We start from the raw sequence: 18,998 nt of genomic DNA, 5'->3' as shown, positions 1-18,998 counted from the left end.
TTTTATGTTGATGGAGGAACTTTTGCATTTTTGAAAGGCCAGTTTTGAACGTCGAAACAGCATGCCAGAGCTCCAAGTCCGCGTCAAGGGCGCCACCAACCTCCGCAGCGTCCAGTTCATAGGCAAACAAGATCCATACTGCGAAGTCAGGTTGGGTGGACGAGTGTTTCGCACTCGAACGCACGACAATGGCGGCAAGAATCCACGATGGGAAGACACGTTCGTGTTCAACGTGATGGACCCACAGGTGGAACAACTATTGATCGTCATCAAGGACCACAACTGGGTCAGCGACGAATTCATCGGCACGTGCAACGTTCCTTTGAATGCATTCCTCCACGGTCAGATGGTCGATCAATGGTACCCCGTCAACCACGGCCGCAAGCAGAAAGGCACTATCAACCTAGCCATCCAACTCCTCCTCGGCACAGGGCCTACGGCGGGCTACGCAGGCCAAGGCATCGTTCAACCAGCGTACCCTCAACAACCTCAATATCCTTCTCATCCGCAACCCCATTATGGCGCTCAACCTGGGTACCCCGGCTATGCACCTCAACCAACGTACCCTGCGCAACCGAACTTACCTCCGCCAGCATACTCTGGCTATGCCCAGCCTTCGTACCCTGGTGCTCAGCCAGGCTACCCCGCAACCCACGGAGCGCCCAACTATCAGCCTTATCCTCAACCGGGCTACCAAGGCGCCTATCCTCCGCCGTACCCCACGGCACAACCTGGCTACCCAGGGTATTCATCCTCACAAGTGTAATCAATCGAGATCGTTTAGAGTGTTAATCGTTCATGTTTGTGGACATCTGAGACATAGATTTCGTCCACAAGTACACATCCACCATCCGTTGCGTCGTGATCTACTAAGCTACACTGTGTACTAGTTAGTATGCCTACCTACCTCCTTCATCGGGTGATACAATATACTGCTATAGTACTGCAATATGAAGTTATATAAAGGGCAGCGTTACTGTACCCCGTAGGTTCGCTTCCTTCTAATGCGAAACTTGGTGTTGCACTAGGTGTACATACTTTCCATCGGGGATCGCCATGAGTTGGTCGTGGGTGCCAAGCTCGACAATCTTGCCTCCGTCCGTGACAGCAATCACGTCGGCATTTCGAATCGTCGACAGCCGGTGGGCCACGATGATGGTCGTGCGCCGTTTGAGCTGCAGCAGCGCGTCCAACGAGGCTTGGACGAGGCGTTCGCTTTCGTTGTCCAGCGCACTCGTGGCTTCGTCCAGCAGCAAAACCTCTGGATCTCTCAGAATGGCCCGGGCTATCGCAATGCGCTGCTTCTGTCCTCCCGACACTTGTACACCTCGGTCCCCTACTTGGGTATTGTACTTGTCTGGGAACTGCATGATAAAGTCGTGCGCGTTGGCCTTCCTGGCCGCATCCTCCACCTCATCCGCCGTCGCCCCTGCCTTGCCCGCGGCAATGTTGTCGGCGATCGTGCCTGCAAACAACACCGGTTCTTGTCCGACAAGGGAGATGTGCTGCCGCAGCCACTGCAGGTTGAGCGAGCGAATGTCGACACCATCCAGCAATACGCTGCCCTCCACCGGATCGTAGAAGCGCTCGACGAGGGAGATGGCCGTACTCTTGCCACACCCGCTGGCTCCCACTAGGGCCACCGTGGCGCCACTTGGCACCTTGAGCGAGTACCCGTCGTAAATGATGGCATGCGGGCGACTCGGGTACGCGAACTTGACGTTGACGAACTCTAGGGCGCCTTGGACTGTCGGCAGCGTATCCCCGTCTGAGGTGGTGGCGGTGGACGTGCACTTGATAGGCGGCTCGCGGTCGATTGCGTCGAAGAGGCGGACCGCGGCCGCTTTGGCCTTGCCGCTGTCGGCCACGTCTTGCATGGCCATGCCCACGCCGAATGTACTCAGCATGATGGCCATCATGACGACAAACATACCATGAAAGTCGACGTAGTTGCGGACGATCAGCCACCCGCCAAACCAAAACAGGAATGCCAGTGCAAAGTACATGACTCCCTGGCTCACGCCGAACCCGACGCCCCCAAACAACCCTTTCTTGACGTCTTTCGTGGATGACGCTTCGAGATGGCCAATGTACCGACTGTGCACTTGCCCCTCTAGGGTGAACGACGCGACGGTGCGGATCGAGTTGATGGATTCCGACAGCAGCGCGCCCGCTTGGACGTCGCCTTCGTTGAGGGCTTTGCCGTGGCCAGACATGAGCGACATTTGAACGAATGTGGCTGCTCCCATAAGGGGAAACACACCAATGAGGGCCAGCGTCATGTGCCAGCTGTAGTAAAACCCAATCGAGAACGCCACGACCAGAGTAGACGATGCCACAAAGACTCGGTTCATGAGGTCTCCCGTCATGGACTGGATGATGGCCGAGTCGGTGGCCAGCAGCGTCGTGAGCGCGCCGGACGAGTGCGCGTCGAACCAGCCAATGTCCTGGTGCAGCATGGAGACGAAGCCTTGCTCCCGCAGCCGCCGCGTGAGCCGTTCCGACACGACTGCAAACGAGTAGTTTTGCGTCGTCACGGCTACGAAATACGTTGCGCCCAACACGAGAAACGCGATGGACCACGTCACAGCTTCGGCTTTCATTTCATCGGGCGTCAAATTGTACTTGAAGTACAAGACTGTGACGTTGACAAAGAGGAGTCCCCACAGGGGAAACACGGCGCCGTGGATCAAAGCACCGAGGGACCCGCAGAGGATGTACCAGGCTTCGGGACTGTTCATGCGCCACAGCCGACTAAGCGCAACGGACTTGTGTGATGCAGCGGCGTCTGGCGCCATGTCAGCGGTGGACACGACCGAGTGTTCGGAAACTTTGGCGACGTCGATGGACGTTTCAGCCAGCTGGGTCGTCTTTGTGGCTTTAGCCGATTGGGTGGTGGCGGTACTCGCCGCAGTGTTGGGGGAGGACGTGGTGGGACGGGCTTGGGCTTCGACGAGTTTCTTGTAGTGGCTGTCTGGGCGACTGATGAGATCGTCGTGGCTACCTTCTTCCACCACGTGCCCTTCGTTCAGCACGACAATGCGGCCGGCATCGCGGATCGTCGAGAGGCGGTGGGCTATGATGATGGTCGTGCGCTGGCGAGTGGCGAGGAGGGCATCCAGCGACGCCTGGACCACATGTTCGCTCTCGGCATCGAGCGCGCTCGTGGCTTCGTCCAGCAACAACACTGCCGGGTTCTTGATGATCGCCCGGGCGATGGCAATGCGTTGTTTCTACCAGCAGCCATCACTCCTTCAAGCAACGTCAAAGCGGTGGCAGATTGAAATACCTGGCCTCCAGACAGTTGGGTGCCTCGCTCGCCCACTTCCGTGTCGAATCCACTCGGGAATGCCACAACAAAGTCGTACGCGTTGGCTTGTTTGGCGGCTTGGTAAATATCGTCCAAGGTCGCGTCGGGCTTGCCAAATCGAATGTTGTCGGCAATCGAGCACGAAAACAGGCATGGCTCTTGACCTACGAGGCCAAACTGCGCGCGGAGCCACTTGACGTTGAGCGTCTTGAGGTCGTGGCCGTCCAGCTTGACGGTGCCGTCCACAGGGTCGTAGTAGCGTTCGAGCAGCGACACTATGGTGCTCTTTCCACTGCCACTCGGGCCAACGAGGGCTACCTTTTCACCAGCTTTGATGTGCAACGAATAGCCGTTGCACACTTGCACATGGGGGCGGGACGGGTACTGGAACGAGATCGAGTCCAGTTGAATGTCCCCGTCGACGTGATCCAGCTTGGTGCCGACGTCCGACGTCGCATCCACCAACGATGGCCGCTCAATCATGTCAAACACGACGCTGGCGGCGGCTCGGGCCGAGAACACCGCCTGGAGGCTTGGACCGGCTTGACCCAGCGCCATGGCGCTCATGATGATGGAGAAGAACACGATGAGTACGCGGCCGCCGTCGTAGCAGTTGTCGGTGCACTTGGGCAAAGTCAGCTGGTCGGTGGCGACTTGCACGGCGCCGTACCACATCCCAAACGCATAGGTTATAAAGACCATGCCGAACATGCACCCGGCGCCGAGGCCGACGGACAGCCCTTTTCTTATGCCGGCCTTTTCCGTGGCCAGAAGCGCCGCCTTGTACTTGGCTGCAAATGTGTCCATCAAGTTGAACATCTGGACGGTGCGGACGTTGGACAGCGATTCTTCCGCGATGCCGCCCGCCGTGCCGTACGCGGCCACGGACGCCGTGACGGCCGACGTCAGCGCTTTGACCATGAAGAACGCGGCGATGCCAATCAAAGGCGTGAACCCGAGAAGCGCCAGCGCCAACTTCCACCCTTTCAACAGCCCAATCACGAGGCCGCCGACCCCCATTGCCGTGAAGTTGATCCCGTCGCCGAGTTTGCGGCCCATGCCGTCGTGGATGATTAGGGTCGTGTCCGCGACCTTGGTCGCCAGTTCCATGGAGTTGTTGACGTCGAACCACCCGATTTCCTGCCGCAAGATCGCACGGATGTACTCTTGCTTGATGCGCTTGCTCTGACGGCTGGCCGAAATCGACCAACACGCGACTTGGCCAAACCCACACACCAGCACACCAAGTCCGAGCCAAACGAACTTGATGGCAACTTCGTTGATGCCAGAAGACATGGACGTTTGCATGGCTTCAACGTCGGAGGCATTCAGGACGACAGTGGGGGGGGGCGGGTTAAACGAGTTCATGATTTCGCCAAAGAGAAGAATTTGAAGGGGCTGGGAAAACCCAGTTCCCGCGGCGCAGATCGTACCCACGAGCATGAGCCAAACGTCCGTCGAATCGGCAAACTGGAACAGCTTTGTGAGCGGTGCCAACTTCTTGTCGTCTTCTTTGGGGGTAGCGGTGGCTTCTTGGTCAGATGGAGCGGCAACGTCCACGGCTCTCGCAGACGGCGATTGCACGGCTTGATATGGAGTCAGCTCATGCTGGTCGTGTTTTGGCATGGCCATTTCGTTTCACTATTGATGGCAGGTTCAACAATGATATGCACCTTGCGTCATGCTTCAAACGCACAATCGGACAAAAACACGTCCAACGCTTGCAGTGAAAAAATTGTCTTGAGAATTGTATGCATGCCATATTGTGGTTGTTCCTATACAAACATATACCAGTCTGTTCCGCAACAGCTGTCACCTCCAACTTCTTATTGGCGGGATTTTTCTACAGTGATCCCCCGATTTTAGCAGCCTGGTATAAACTAATATCCCATGTAAAGCTATACAATATTAAGTTCAAGAGGGATTAATACAATTTGAAATTCAAACGATTGTAGCCAATCCGGCGCAACAACCGCAGGTCAACGACATTTGATCTCAGTGCAATCACACAATGCCATCACCTGCCAAGCGACTGACGCTCATTCAAAAAGACAGAGTACGAGCATATTACAGCTGCTCTTCCGACCGCACGTTATCGATTACATGTACGTGGATCACACAGGAGGTCGGCGTCATCGTGCATCCCACTACTGTTGGTCGCATTGTTCGGGATGATCGCACCAGCTCAGCAGCAAACATTGATGCAGACGTCACTGCGTCGCGCTGCAACATCAAGGGGCCAAAGCTAACTGAGCTTGACACTGAGTTGGCGGCTTAAGTACAAAATTCTCTCCGTAAGTTGCGTATTGGCGATCCCATGTCATTCGATGTACTTTTGAGTTAATAATGAAAGTACAATCTGTTTACTCCTCAAGTACTTGTTTATATCAGCATATACCGGGTATAACAGAACGTGGAGGTTAAATGCTCTTTGAAAACTAACAAGCTCTAACATAGCGTGGCCAAATAACCTATAATTGCCTTATTCAGTCAGGTATTTAGCCGAGGAACGGGTAGGAAAACCTCCTAATATGCATAACCCTTGGCGCTGATACCTCTATCTTATTATATTCCGACCAGGCTGCAAAAATCGGGGGATCACTGTAATTACATTTTAACCCCTGATTGGTGCATCGAACAGCGCAAGATCTCGTCTATGATTAGATAGTTTCAGCGAGTTCTAGACCGTTTTGCTCGAAAAGTTACGCGACCCCCAAGTATGCAGGAAATTGTTTTTGAACATCTTTTGTACGCAGTGCATTCATTACTCAATCTTCCAACTTCAAACAACGTACCAATCGTTCGCTAACCTGGTGGTATGCCTCCACCACAACCGTGCGCCCCTCCAGACCCTCTAAATGCCCCGGCACGCCGATTGGGAACGGCAACTCACCAGCATGGAGCGGCATACCATCTACGATACCCTTCTCGAAAGATCCGCAAGTGGCATACTGAGTCGTGGAGACTTCGTGGACGCTGCAAAGGACTTCAACTGTCAAGCACGCACAGGTTCGCGCGTGTGGTATCGTGGACGAAAGTCGATACTGAACGGCGATGTCGTGGCGGACGTAGCATCAAAATTACGTGGAAAACCTCTAGTAATTTATAGATATATTCGTTTTCATAGATATCAATATCAAGCATTGTACTATTTTAGGTAATTCTGGCAGTAAAAAAACGCGCTCAAAGGAAGAGATCGAAATAATCATTCGACAAGTGCCGCACCATGACCGCCAAACCTTGTGCTCTTTGGCCAAAAAGTCGAGCATTTCCAAGACAACAATCGTGCGACACATGAGGGATAATCCGCGTTTGAAGGCTCGCTCAAGTTACGTCAAGCCATTTCTGACCCCGGCGAACGTTGAAGCTTGCCTACGCTTTGCAATGGGGTTCGTTCGACCCTTGCCAAATGGAACCTTTTCTTTTATCAGCATGGACAATTATGTGCATCTTTCTATTTGACAAAGGTGAATCGAAGGTACTACGTGTAGGATGATGAACAAGTGGCGGCGCGAACTGTCAAGTGGAAGCACTTCATTACTAAGGTCATGTTTTTGGCGGCTGTTGCCCGCCCACGTTTTGACCCGCACACTAGGCGCGTTTTTGATGACAATATTGGCGTGTGGTCGTTCGTGGAGGTCGTGGCGGTGAAGCGAAAAAGCGTCAATCGCGACAAGGGAACCTTGGTGACTGTTCCCTTGTCTGTGAACGCTGAGGTGTACTATGATACTGTAGTTACTAAGGTTATTCCTGCTATAAAGTCGAAATTTCCTAGTAGTACTACTAGTAGTGGCAAATGTTTTATCCAGCAAGACAATGCGAGCCCCCACAAGTGCGTGACCACAAGAAAGCTCGATGACCGTGGAATTAGTGGTATCGAAATTGCTAACCAGCCTTCGAATAGTCCAGATTTTAACGTTCTAGACTTAGGATTCTTTAATTCTATTCAAAGTCTGCATCATCAAAAGTCAACTCGTTCAATCGAGGAGCTTGTCGATGCTGTGCAAGCCGCGTTCTATGAAATGCCTGTTGCTACCCTCTCGAAAACATTTATAACTGTGCAAAAAGTTATGGAAATGTCGATTGCAATTCATGGAAGTAATGACTACAAGCTTCCGCACATGAATAAAGACGCCAAGATAGCCGACCTCGCCTCGTACAATGTCAAGTGCGATGGAACAATCTATGAGAGTGCACTCATGCATTTGAATTGCCGCTTGGAACAAGAAGCACACCTCGAAGCAATCGTAAACTCCCAAGATCAAGACACCTCCGGCATTTAAAAAAATATAAAATAATTTTAGTTCCCATTATGTGTTGTCAGAGTTCAATACAAATTTCAAGACAAATAAATCGAGTGAGTATACATTAATCAAGTGAAATGAAGGATACAACTAATGGGGAACAGAGTAGTAAATTTAGTTACTAGAACTAACGATAGTTATGAATAAATTGTCTTGCGAATTGTATGGATGGATGCCATAAATATTATTGGTTGTTCCAATACAAACATAAAGTCACTGGAACAAACATTCTTCATGATTAGTGGCACATTCTGTGTCCGCGATCATGGGAATGCAGGTGCAAGCAATGAAGAATGAAAGTTCATTCCAGTTCAGATGAATATGGATTGACCACGTCATTGGTTCTTTGGGATTAAGCTAGGAACTCGTTCTACAAAGTCCTCAGGGGACCAGATGGGACACGTTTCAAACCGCCGAGACCTAGGGGGCTTGGCGGCTTTCTTGGCCACTGGCGGGGGTTTGGTTGTAGCAGGGTCGGCGGCTTCCTTGGCTTTGGATACCTTGGCTGTCGGCGGCGTCTTCGTAGTTCGTTTGCCAGATACGGCTGCTTTCTTGGTCGTGGGGGTTGCGTGGGGGGTCGTGACCTTGTGACCGCTGCTCTTGCGGCCCAACTTGAACAGCTCTCGGAGGCCGGCAAGGTCCACCACGTTGGTCAAACTCGCAGGGAGGCTCGCCACCATCTACACTACTGTGTCACACATATGGTTCTATACATCACATACCTTGTTGTACAAGCGATTTCGTTCTTTCTGAGTCGTCAGCGCCACAGTGTCTGCTTCGTCCAGTTGCTTCTTGTCATCTTGCTTGAGCAAGGGTCTACACACATCCATATCATCATATCCCATGAGCGTCGCCTTCAACAATCCCTCGTTCCATATGTATGTATACCGACCGGTATTCATTCTCCTTCACAACCCACTCATCCAACGTCGTCAATGCAAAGAACACTGCCTCGGCCAACGGTCCATCTGCCATCACAACTATATAGCACAACATGATCAAACACTTGGTCGAAAAATTCAACCATTCAACATGCCCAACCTTCTTTGATCTGCTCCGTGGTCAGTCGTGTTGGTCCCGCTTCGACTTGGGCTGCACGTAATGCCACCTACAACAACTCGCCCGTTCATACCACTTTGAGATATACAAACGTGTTCGAACTTGGGATTGAAACGCCGTGAACTGGTCGTCGATTTTCAACTTGATCTCTGCGGCATTGTCCCGCGCTTCCAGCATGATCATGCGTGCACGGAGGGTGGTCTTTGTGTACGGCAAAAACCCCATGAGATGCCCCATGTAGCCATTCACGCGCCACCGCTGCGGGTGCGCCGCCACGACCACCTTGTCCACTTCCCGCAGCCCTTCGTCAAGCGCTGGCGGCCACAGCTTGGGCGGTGGATTATTTTGACTGAAAACTATTCACAAGTTATTCCGTGAGATATCGATCGATCGACACGACGACGACGAAAAACGAACATTCAGACGCTTGGAGCTTGAACTTGGCGACGAGCGCGTCGACGTCCGGACCAGGCTGCCAGTCGTCATCCAAGTACATGTCGTCGTGGAGGGACTTCTTTGTCTTCTTCTTGGGCGATTCGTCGTCGCTCCCCCTATCCAAAGCCAACGCATGCGCCGTCGACGACGGTCCATGTCCCTTGTGCGACGGGTCCTTGACTGTCTCAATGTTGTCGCCGGCGTTGACAAAGAAGCCGCTGTGCTTTGTCTTGACGGTGCTTTGCATGTATGTGTTTTCGATCGAGTCGTGGAGATCCGAGTCGTCAATGAACGAGTCTTCCGAGTCGTACAGGTCGTCGTCGTCGACATGCTTTCGAACTGGAGTGGCCTTGCCCTTGATATCGAGGATGCCGCCTTTGCCATACCGTTGCTCCAAGTGCTCAATGATGTTGAATTTGCCCCGTGGTGGCAATGGGGTAGGCGACGATGGAGGTGGAAGTGACGGTGGACCAGCAGGAACCTCGGCAACGACAGGCGTCGCAGCGGACGGGACAGTACCAGGCTCGTCGTCGGTCAAATCTACAACGTTGGGATCGATGTCGTCATCTTTGCATTCCGACATGTCGATGGCCTTCGGTGGCGGCGGCGACACCGTCGTCGACTCCAATGACCTCCTTGACAACGCTTTGAAGTCCACTTCGCCTGTGTTGTCCAACGACACTTCAAAGCGGATCCGCATATTGTTGGTTTCCAATGCGCCTCTCCTACGACAAGTCCCTTCACTTAACATCATGAGCTACGAGCATGCGTACCTTGCGCCGAGATTCTGCGAGCGCCAAGCGGCGATATTTACGCGGTTTTCGAGATTCGTGAGCTCCAGCATTAACATACAGGATATACGTTATACGTTTAACGTAGGTAAAACTGTAAAACGTTCAGTTCTTTGACACATGAGTATTTGCAAAAGGCGTTAAACGTCCAAAGGTTTTTGAGTCATCCCAAGTAAAACTAAGGGATTGGCTAAAATACGGAATATTCCAAGATGTAAAGATATGATTGGCCATAATGATGTACATTTCGCGCGCTATTTCCAGCCATTTTGAAACGACGAAACGCAGTTTCAGTCGCGACGTCTACCGATCCAAGGCAACGATGGAGCATGGCGAAGCAGGCGGAGCTCCAGGTAATGACAAAGCGAACGATGGTTGACGGTAATGACGCATGCTCCTTGTGTAGAGTCCAATGGCAATCCGTTCACGCTTCCGTCGGACGAAGAAGTGTTCCGCATGCGAGACGACATCAAGAAGAAGAAGGAAGAGGAGCGTGTGCGCAATGCCAACCTGAAAATCCACGAGAAAATCACACATTCGTCCCAGCGAGGCAACATCCGCCGCTTCCACTTTGAAGAATCGGTCGGTCATTTCCCCATTCCAACGAACTCACGGCACATGTTCTTCCACCATTAGTCGCAAGATTTGGGCACGATCACACAGTCAAAGCAAACCCGAGGGTTGGTCGCGGCGGCCACGGCGGCGATTTCCAGTGACCGAAGGCGGGAAAAGGAGAACATGACGGACTTCATCTCGAAGAAGCGCGAAATGTTCTTGGTGCAGGTACGTGGCCATGCGTCGGTGTATATGAGCGAGCACACATCGACGATCGTCCCTTCAACTGTACGATAGATGTCGCTCGACACAAAACGAGAAGAGATCCGAAAACTCGAAGAGAAGGCGCAACTAAAGGAAGAAGCGTTGAAGAAGAGCGAGTTGATGCTTGAAGAAGACGCGGTGCGGTTCGACACGTTCCTCAAAGAGAACGATAAGAAGGCCCACGAAGCAATCAAGAAGGCTGAGAAGGAAACCAAGGCCAAGGCGGACCGAGTGCAGGAGATCAAGAAATTGAACCAACAGATCCAGTTGGTTCAGAGCGACATGTCCAAGTTGAAGGAGCAATTGGACGACTGCCTCAAGTACAAGGCCTTTCTGGACGAGTTAACACCCCCGGAGTGGGAGTCGGAGCAAAAAGACAAGAAAGCAAAGCGGTGAGACTGCGTTGGCGGCGTGTGTGTAAAATGGCTGATAGGCAACAAGAGCGCCTTCGAAAGAAGAAGGCCAAAGCGGTAGCCGAGTGGGAAGCCATCAAAGCCAAAGCATCCGCCGAACAAGAAGAGCGGGATCGCATCGAACGCGAGCGGAATGTTGACAAAGACGGCAAAGCCAAGAAGAAACCCGACAAGGCCAAGAACGCGGCGGCCGCTCCCAGTGTCTCGCCACCGATGCCAAACTTGGACGAGGTGGCGGTCACGAGTAGCGGCGAAGAGCTGCCCATGTACTTTCAGAATCCCCAGCAACTTTTGGACATTTTCACGGCGCTCGAGGAAAGCAACTTGTTTCTTATCCAAAACAGCCAAGAAACCGAGCAATCGCTCGAAGAACTCAAGCAAAACTACCGCGAAACCAAGAAAAAGATGAACAAAAAGACCCAACTATTGAAGCAAAACATTGACGACTTGAAAGACCAGATTGGCGTCGAAGATGCCAAGGCCAACCACTTGCGACAGCGGGCACAAGCTGGCACGGGCGAGAACGTGCAAGAGAAGATGCTCAAGGAACTGCATGACAAGGTGTTGGTCGTGTACCAACGCTGCGGCTTCGAAGCTGACTCGAACCCAAACACGCTGTTCATGCTCACAGACCTGGAAGCTCGGCTCGAAGATCTCCTCAGCGCCATCGAGCACATGCCCGAGGACTACGTGGTCAAGGCCGAGAAAGAGAAGGAGAAGGAGCGACGAGAACGCGTGCGCCAGGAGCGTATCTCGCAACAGACCAAGATGTACGAAGAACGCATGAAGAAATCCATGGAGCGTAGCATGCAAGCGCCAAAGAAGAGGAAGGGACGACAAGTCATGTGGCGGTCGCAGCCCCAGCGACAGACCAAGCTGCAAGAGAACGAGAGCAGCGTAAACGACGACGATCAGGCTGACCAGCAACACTTCAAGTGGTAGATGTCGTCGTCATTAGGGTCATTATGGTCATTACCTGGCATAGTTCTTGCATAGGCCCTGTTCGGGCAACTTGTCGCGTGATCTAACATGTAAATGCATATGGACCCATCGAGAGACCTACATTCCTGCATTTAGAATTGCACCAATCAGAGACGAGTATTCGTTGACATCCCCGCCAGTTATTTTGAATTTCGTCGCATGATCATGGACTCGGACTCAGATGATGATGTGTTCAACATGGACGCCGTGGTACTGACTGCAGACGAAGATGAGGACGTGTTAAGTGAAGGTGACATCCTCAAAGAAGCGGAACTGGCGGTCATTGACTCCAACTCTGTGCGGATCGAACAGCTGCAAACGCAAACCGCGAACGCACGCTCGCACGCGACACTTGACTTGGCACTGCTGCTCAGTCGAGGCGAATACGCCGATGTCGTGCGCCATGAATCTGTCCAATCTCTGTGGAAATCCCTCGGAGATGCTGTCCGACGCCTTGGCTTGACGACCAAGCATCCGTGCACGCGTATCACCCAAGCACTTGAAGAAGTTTTCGTCGCCGACCCGTCCAACATGCAACCGCTGTCGTACACTGTCTTGTTCGCTGGTGCTGCCTTCTTGAATTTGTTTGTGCAACTGAACTACACGGGCCCTGCCATGGAAGACGCGGCGTTGGCCGACCTCTTGCCGATGTTGCACGTCCTGCTCGATGACTCGACGGTGGAGGCCACCAAGAGTACGCTTCACAGCCACGCCCTCGTGTCGCTCCAGGTCGATGGAGAAAGTCCGTTTAGCATTTGCGAGTACCCAGTGTTCTTGGAAACCGCGCGGTGCCTTCTCCACTTTGTTGGGTTACAGTCCAAGGTGAACTGGACCCATTCCGAATCCGACGATCACATCACAAAGCCCACGCCGCTCGCCAACTTCCTCCGTCGGCCTCGCACCGTGCATGGCATGGCTCGGCCATTGAATCCCCAAGTGACGGCGGCACTCTTGGCCTTGTCCACTGGAGCGTGGTGGACTGGCCGCAGCCTCATGACCCACCAGCGCCTGCTCATCACGAAAGAACCGTCCAACACACTGTGGACCGAGACGCAGTTGTGTTTTTCTGTGGTGGTGGGCCGTTCGTATCCGTCCGACACGTACCTCAGCGCGCGCGCCAAGTTGGAGTGGGGACTCGCCCAACACGTGTTTGAAATCCAGGGCAAGGGGCGCGCCAGCTTTGACGACGCGATGACCGCCAGTGGACTCACGGTGCAAATGTCTGGGTCTATGGGCAAGCGCACCAAGTACCAGGTGAAGAGCGTCGCCCAGATGGTGCTGCATGCAACGTCCAGGGTCGAAAACGTCGCGGCCGCGTCGGCGTCGGCGCTTGCGGAAGCGCAGACCACCCACGTGGACTTTGGAGGCCAAAGCAGCGGCGAAATGGAGGAGGCTAAAGAAGAAGAAGGGGATCCCCTCTCGTTTGAAGATCAACTGGTCGCGGACGGCAAAGCGGCGTACCGCAACATCACGCGGGACCAAGCCGACCCAGACAACATCTTGCTCGAACATGTCGCGTTTGAAGACGGCGCCGCCGCGTCCGACTCTAACCTGCAAGTGATCGATCAAGCGATTTTGCTGTCGCTGTGCTTGGACGTCAAGAACAACAACCCTGCCGACGGACTCACATCCGAGCAAATGGTGCGGGACCTCGTCATCTACACCCATATATATATATATATATATATATATATATATATGGTTCGTGTTGTTTGTGAAGTTTTTGTCTTTCTTTTACCCCGAATTTGGTTGACTTTTGTGCTGAATATATCGCCAAATCTATTGATCGATTCTTTGTATAACGAGTATCACACTAATTTCAGTCACACACGAATTCGATGTTGAAGTGGTCGATTGAGAGTGGATGATTTGATTGGCTACTTGATTTGTGATCTGGGTTTTCATTGGTCGATATATCGATTGTATATCTGCCAACTTGGTGCTACTCATTAGTCGACCCACTCCAACGTTCGAATCGACTTGACAATCAATACCTATGTATATATGTGTGTAGATGCCATACCTAACTCGTGTACTGGCCAACCCAAACAACTGGATGGTGTACTCGACGGGGTTACTTGAACGCGCATGGCTCGAGTGCGAAACCCAGAGATCCCGCGAACGCGCCATCTTGCAAATGCAAGCGCTGGTGGACCAACACACCACCCGCCTCACGATCACGCAGACGTCGCTCAAAGCCATCCAGGACGCCGCGCCAGCCCACGAACGATTGGCGTACGTGTACTCGGTCATATTTCCACCTCGGTACGAGTTGAAGCGGGACCTCGCCGACCGGTACTTGAGCTGCGGGGTATTTGCCAGCGCCCTCGCGACCTTTCAAGAGCTGGAAATGTGGGACGAGGTCGTCCAGTGCTTCCAGCTACTGGACCAACCCAAGCGCGCCGAAGCGCTCGTGCGGGAACGTCTGGCGGTCGCGCCGACGCCGCTCATGTGGTGTTGCCTCGGCGATTTAACTGAGGACGTCGCGCACTATGAGACGGCGTGGGAGGTATCCAAGCACCGGTTTGCCCGGGCCAAGCGGACGTGGGGCCGCAAGATGTTTGAGCAGCACAAGATCGACGAAGCGATCGGCCACTTCCAGGACGCCGTGCGCGTCGCCCCCATGTACACACAGGCGTGGTTCTTCCTCGGGTCGCTCTCCATGCGGACGGAGGACTGGCCCACGGCCGTGCAGGCGTTCACCCGCGTGGTGCAGCTGTCCCCCGACGACGGCGAAGCGTGGGGCAACTTGGGCTCGATCCACTTGCGTCTGCGCCAGCACAACGAAGCATTCAATGCGTTTCAAGAAGCGCTCAAGCAACGACGGACGCTGTGGCAAATGTGGGAGAACTTTGTGCTATGCGCCATGCAAGTGCACAAGTTTGGAGACGCTATGTACGCGATGCACCAACTGCTGGACCTGCGCGACAAACACAAGCGCCCAGTGGACCACGAGATGCTCGCGTGGCTCGTCGAAGCGATCGTGTACCCCCAAGCGGATGCAATTGCCGACGATGGCGGCGAAAACGAAGCTGCAACCATCGACATGCACGCCGTCTACCCCTTGGTAGGATGGTGATATGTTTTTTGCATTGTTTGGATCAAACAGATGATGACAATCAATGTGATTTTAGGATGACGATGACAATGATAATGGTGTTGTCACGCGTGCGCCGACCGCCGCGTCGGACGCAAACTACAAGGCCCAACTCGCCAAGCTGCTCGGGCGCACCACGTCCATCGTTACCAACAACCCCAAAGTATGGCAAGTGTACGCTCACTTTCATGACGGATGTGGACACAAAGCCAAGGCCCTCGAGTGCCGGTTAAAGGAGTGTCGCGCGCTGCAGAAGGCGGGGTGGGACAAAAACCAACACGACGTCGAGCTCCTCTGCCGAGCAGCCAAGCGCTTGTCCGCCAGCTACATTGAGGACGGATCCAAAGCGTCCCTGCATGCCTGTCGCCTCTACCTCCGTGGCGTGGTCAAGAAATCGCAAGTCGATTTTACCGACAATCCCGACGTCCAAGACCTCCAACGCGTGTTGTACCAGCTCGAAACATTAGAAGCCCAAGCAAACTAACACAGGAAGAAATATATGACAAACGTTATTGTGCTTTCGAGTGAAATTTCATTTTGTTGTGGTGTGGTTTCTCATTGGAATTTAAGTCGATTTGATTGGCTACTTCAAAATTATTAGCCAATCAAAACCTTTTTAATGAAATTCAACCAATCAGAGCGATTGTGGATGGGTTTGGTGATTCGATTGCACCCCCTCCCCAAATTTGTATCAAATTTGGGGAGATCCAACTCGATACAATACTGTAACGAGTTTTCTTCGTTTTGTGGATGGAGGAGGTCGGTTGTTGACAAGTGGTCGTGGGCGTCGAGGGAACCAGTGGTTGGTTAGGTTCATCCTAGCGGGTTAATATTCAAATGGGTTTAACTACATTAAACGTACGTTAAGTAATAAAACCTTCACTCTTCGATTTGGCCAGTTGGAAGTTTTTAGATGACGTGCAGGTACAACTCTACTTGTAATAAATATATTAATCTGGTTGTTCTTGTTCAGTACAAATAAAAGATCATTTATTTATTACAAGTGTACTTACATGTTATTAATACTGTTCTATCAGTATGCAGAGAAAGTTAATTGTAGCATTCATTTATCGTTGCATTGGACTTGAAGTAAATGATTTGTTTTGTATCCGGATATTTTGATGAAACGCTTCGTTTCGCATACAAATTTGGATCTGGGGCTGCCAACTTGGATCCGAAAATACCATCGACAGCCTGGAAGGAATGGCGAAGAAAGGAAAGCAAGCCAAACAGCACGGCACCGTAGATAGCTCCCTGGCCAAGTTGAAGATGGGTAATACCGCGACGTCTCCCACCGCTGCGGCGGACTCCAAGTCCACTCCCGGTGGGTCCCCGGTCAAAGCCAAACAAGGCAAAAGCGCTAGCTACCCCACGACGCCCATCTCGACCTCCAAATCGACCTTTATAACCTCATCGTCTCCATCCACCCAAGACGACCCCCACGCGGTCCACGCTGGAACATCGTCACCACACGACGATAACGACGACGACGATGTGGCAGGCGACGGCAAGGTCGTGACGTTGGTTCCCAAGATCGAGCGCCGATTGTCCACCCGACCTGAAGTCAAGGACTTGGACGACCAGGATATTCTCCATTCTCTCACGATTGCTCCGATGATCCAATCCACTGCCAAGCAGCTGCAGCGTCAACTGAGTGCGGACCATGTGTCGTCGCTCTTGACCAAGCGACCATCATTCGTGGACTTGACGGACCAGGGCATCGTGTCCGACAAGATCGCGCCGGCATTGCAGGCTACGAGCGATGCCTTGCGACGCAGCATCACCGCGGACCGCCTCACGCACCACATTGCCCGTCGACCCTCCCTTCAAGATCTGGCCGACCAGCATGTCGTCGACGACGGTTCGTTCGTTCGTTCGTTCATCATGATTTTTACACTCATGGATGCCGATTAGGAACGCCATCGTTGGCTCCAAGTTTGGCGGCGATGGCAAAGAAGCTCGAGCGCACGATGGTTCAAAACCAGGTGGGCCAGCTGTTGGAAACCCGGCCTGGCTTGCACGACTTGGTCTCCCAGCAAATCGTCACGGGTACTGCCTTCACAAGGTACACTTAGAAAAAGTAACCTAATCGAATGTATCTGTAGATGGACCGGAAGTGGCGAATGCGTTGCAAGGGCCTCGGCAATCGTTGGTCCGACAGTTGAAAGCCGACGAATTGTCTCGCAAACTCAAGTCACGCAAGTCGTTTGACCAGCTTTTCACAGGCATGAGATGTCTCCTCAAATCTCACAACTTTGGCATGTCTAACATGTCCATGTGCTTGTAGGCCCGAGCAATGCATTGAAGTCAAACCCAACTAAAAACGTTTCGTCTAAACAACAACAAAAGCCAGCGCTGTCCAACGCCCAGCGCCGCGCCAGGTACACGGTGGCACTCAAGGCGGCATCCCGCATTGCGGCGGACAAGCTCATCTCAGCGGCGGAGAAGGGCCGCTTGAAGGACCTCATTCTCGCAGACGACTCCCGCGTGAGCATGGCCATCGCGCTGTACGAAAACGACCGCGATGTGGAAGAGATGCTCGATACGTTGTACCGTATTGCCAAGTCCACCAGTCGAGGGTCGATGTGACAACGTGTAAATATGGACGATGCAATACAATACTATATTGTGAGAGATTTGTTGAGACTGTCAAGTGGGAGGGGGGGTGGCGGGGGACGGCACTGGAATTGGAGCGAGGAGGAGCAGCGGCGGCAAGACGACGTCGCCGTCGTGATCTTTGCAATGAACAGTCAGCAGCAACGACCACTTGGCCAGCGTCAGATCTTGCTTGCTCACAGCCATCCATTGATCAAACACACTAGGTCAAATCTAGTTAGTACTCTAAAGTACTAGTATGGGGGCGTGGATCATACTTGACTTTCAACGACTTAGGATCGGTAGACGCGTAGATTTCGTGATGCTGCCACGTCACCCGTTCAACGTGCACTTCGTACAGGGCCTACCCCCCAATGGTTTGACATTGCATTTTCGACCACGAGGGTTATATGTAGAGTTGATAGATATATGTACTGTACACTGTACCTTCAAGTGACGAAGTATGTCTTCCACCGTCAACAACCTCGGGATGTGCGTGCATTGCACCACAAGTTTATGCCTAGATAGGGCACAGTGAATGAGAGAGTAAGATTTTGAAACGAACGCAAGAGCGAACCACAACGTCATGTTGTCTGGACATATCCGAAGGGGCATGCCACGGGAGCGGTCCATGGAGGTTGAGTGCATGACGGCGGGGGGGTGGGGGATGTGAAATTGCAGCGCGCCGTTGAACCCAAGGTACTCGCAGGTTCGCAACGCCTTGGGCTTGCGGAAGAGGATCTTGGTCGCTTCGATGGTGGCCAGTGCCCCGACGATGGTGGCAGACGCGAGCGCATCGGCACGACATCCGCAGATGGCTTTGCACTGGAAGAACGAAATGGGCGCGATGTCTTGGCGCGCGGCCACCGCGTTGGCCAGGAGCTGGACAAAGTACACATGCATGTTGGTGTCGTCCATCTACATGGGCCATGAATACAGGAGTGGGAAATCAAACATGATATATATATGTACACACTTACGACGTTGAACGGCGTGGGGCGACACGGGTCGACGGTCGCCTGCATTTGAATGGCTGTCAGCGCTTGAAACACTTGCAACGAAAGTAGGTTGGACATGTCCACCACTCGTGGCGGGTGTGGGACCTGTCGACACGTGGCGACCGTCACATCTGATAGTGAGGTCATGCTGTGCCCAAAGAGCACCGCCGCGACCATCCACAGGTCGCCATGGCTG

The 18,998-nt window shown here is 52.9% G+C and overlaps 7 protein-coding genes across 7 annotated transcripts; 5 read left to right on the top strand and 2 right to left on the bottom strand.

Annotated features, from left to right (window-relative positions):
- The first annotated feature begins 31 nt into the window (after nucleotides 1–31).
- Nucleotides 32–1,251, top strand: H257_04189 (hypothetical protein). Its single transcript, XM_009828594.1, has one exon. It carries the CDS (start codon nucleotides 62–64, stop codon nucleotides 764–766), a length of 705 nt encoding a protein of 234 aa, XP_009826896.1. The 5' UTR covers nucleotides 32–61; the 3' UTR covers nucleotides 767–1,251.
- On the bottom strand, nucleotides 39–5,026 carry H257_04188 (hypothetical protein). The gene is made up of 2 exons (XM_009828593.1): nucleotides 3,290–5,026; nucleotides 39–3,233 (listed from the first exon to the last, which is right to left on the bottom strand). Exons 1-2 carry the CDS (start codon nucleotides 4,940–4,942, stop codon nucleotides 1,002–1,004), a joined length of 3,885 nt encoding a protein of 1,294 aa, XP_009826895.1. The 5' UTR covers nucleotides 4,943–5,026; the 3' UTR covers nucleotides 39–1,001.
- A 990-nt stretch (nucleotides 5,027–6,016) lies between these two features.
- Nucleotides 6,017–7,593, top strand: H257_04187 (hypothetical protein; the record flags this gene model as incomplete). Its single annotated transcript, XM_009828592.1, has 3 exons — nucleotides 6,017–6,378; nucleotides 6,802–7,026; nucleotides 7,297–7,593. The coding sequence occupies exons 1-3, from the start codon at nucleotides 6,169–6,171 to the stop codon at nucleotides 7,591–7,593; spliced, it is 732 nt and encodes a 243-aa protein (XP_009826894.1). The 5' UTR covers nucleotides 6,017–6,168.
- A 326-nt stretch (nucleotides 7,594–7,919) lies between these two features.
- On the bottom strand, nucleotides 7,920–9,952 carry H257_04186 (hypothetical protein; the record flags this gene model as incomplete). Its single annotated transcript, XM_009828591.1, has 7 exons — nucleotides 7,920–8,294; nucleotides 8,337–8,430; nucleotides 8,507–8,594; nucleotides 8,656–8,722; nucleotides 8,776–9,029; nucleotides 9,091–9,833; nucleotides 9,882–9,952. 7 exons carry the CDS (start codon nucleotides 9,950–9,952, stop codon nucleotides 7,950–7,952), a joined length of 1,662 nt encoding a protein of 553 aa, XP_009826893.1. The 3' UTR covers nucleotides 7,920–7,949.
- A 225-nt stretch (nucleotides 9,953–10,177) lies between these two features.
- On the top strand, nucleotides 10,178–12,201 carry H257_04185 (hypothetical protein). The gene is made up of 5 exons (XM_009828590.1): nucleotides 10,178–10,252; nucleotides 10,306–10,481; nucleotides 10,536–10,682; nucleotides 10,752–11,110; nucleotides 11,152–12,201. Exons 1-5 carry the CDS (start codon nucleotides 10,222–10,224, stop codon nucleotides 12,071–12,073), a joined length of 1,635 nt encoding a protein of 544 aa, XP_009826892.1. The 5' UTR covers nucleotides 10,178–10,221; the 3' UTR covers nucleotides 12,074–12,201.
- Nucleotides 12,202–12,269: 68 nt separating this feature from the next.
- H257_04184 (hypothetical protein) lies at nucleotides 12,270–15,733 on the top strand (the record flags this gene model as incomplete). Its single annotated transcript, XM_009828589.1, has 3 exons — nucleotides 12,270–13,753; nucleotides 14,127–15,179; nucleotides 15,247–15,733. Coding segments are annotated over 3 exons (2,984 nt in total), but the record flags the coding sequence as incomplete, so codon positions are not given.
- Nucleotides 15,734–16,361: 628 nt separating this feature from the next.
- H257_04183 (hypothetical protein) lies at nucleotides 16,362–17,845 on the top strand. Its single transcript, XM_009828588.1, has 4 exons — nucleotides 16,362–17,070; nucleotides 17,124–17,258; nucleotides 17,315–17,434; nucleotides 17,497–17,845. The coding sequence occupies exons 1-4, from the start codon at nucleotides 16,413–16,415 to the stop codon at nucleotides 17,796–17,798; spliced, it is 1,215 nt and encodes a 404-aa protein (XP_009826890.1). The 5' UTR covers nucleotides 16,362–16,412; the 3' UTR covers nucleotides 17,799–17,845.
- Nucleotides 17,846–18,998: the final 1,153 nt, after the last annotated feature.

The sequence above is a fragment of the Aphanomyces astaci genome (genome assembly GCF_000520075.1).
Source record: "Aphanomyces astaci strain APO3 unplaced genomic scaffold supercont1.7, whole genome shotgun sequence".
Lineage (NCBI taxonomy): Eukaryota > Oomycota > Saprolegniomycetes > Saprolegniales > Verrucalvaceae > Aphanomyces > Aphanomyces astaci.
Note: the sequence above shows the minus strand (reverse complement) of the source record. Positions and strands in the feature narration are given on the sequence as shown.

Coding starts and splice junctions, on each gene's coding strand:
- H257_04189 (XM_009828594.1), top strand. CDS start 62: ATGCCAGAGCTCCAAGTCCGCGTCAAGGGCGCCACCAACCTCCGCAGC.
- H257_04188 (XM_009828593.1), bottom strand. CDS start 4,942: ATGGCCATGCCAAAACACGACCAGCATGAGCTGACTCCATATCAAGCC. Junction 3,234..3,289: donor CCCAACTGTCTGGAGGCCAG/GTATTTCAATCT, acceptor GGCTGCTGGTAG/AAACAACGCATTGCCATCGC.
- H257_04185 (XM_009828590.1), top strand. CDS start 10,222: ATGGAGCATGGCGAAGCAGGCGGAGCTCCAG. Junction 10,482..10,535: donor GCTTCCACTTTGAAGAATCG/GTCGGTCATTTC, acceptor TTCCACCATTAG/TCGCAAGATTTGGGCACGAT. Junction 11,111..11,151: donor AAAGACAAGAAAGCAAAGCG/GTGAGACTGCGT, acceptor AATGGCTGATAG/GCAACAAGAGCGCCTTCGAA.
- H257_04183 (XM_009828588.1), top strand. CDS start 16,413: ATGGCGAAGAAAGGAAAGCAAGCCAAACAGCACGGCACCGTAGATAGC. Junction 17,071..17,123: donor CCAGCATGTCGTCGACGACG/GTTCGTTCGTTC, acceptor GATGCCGATTAG/GAACGCCATCGTTGGCTCCA. Junction 17,435..17,496: donor GTTTGACCAGCTTTTCACAG/GCATGAGATGTC, acceptor ATGTGCTTGTAG/GCCCGAGCAATGCATTGAAG.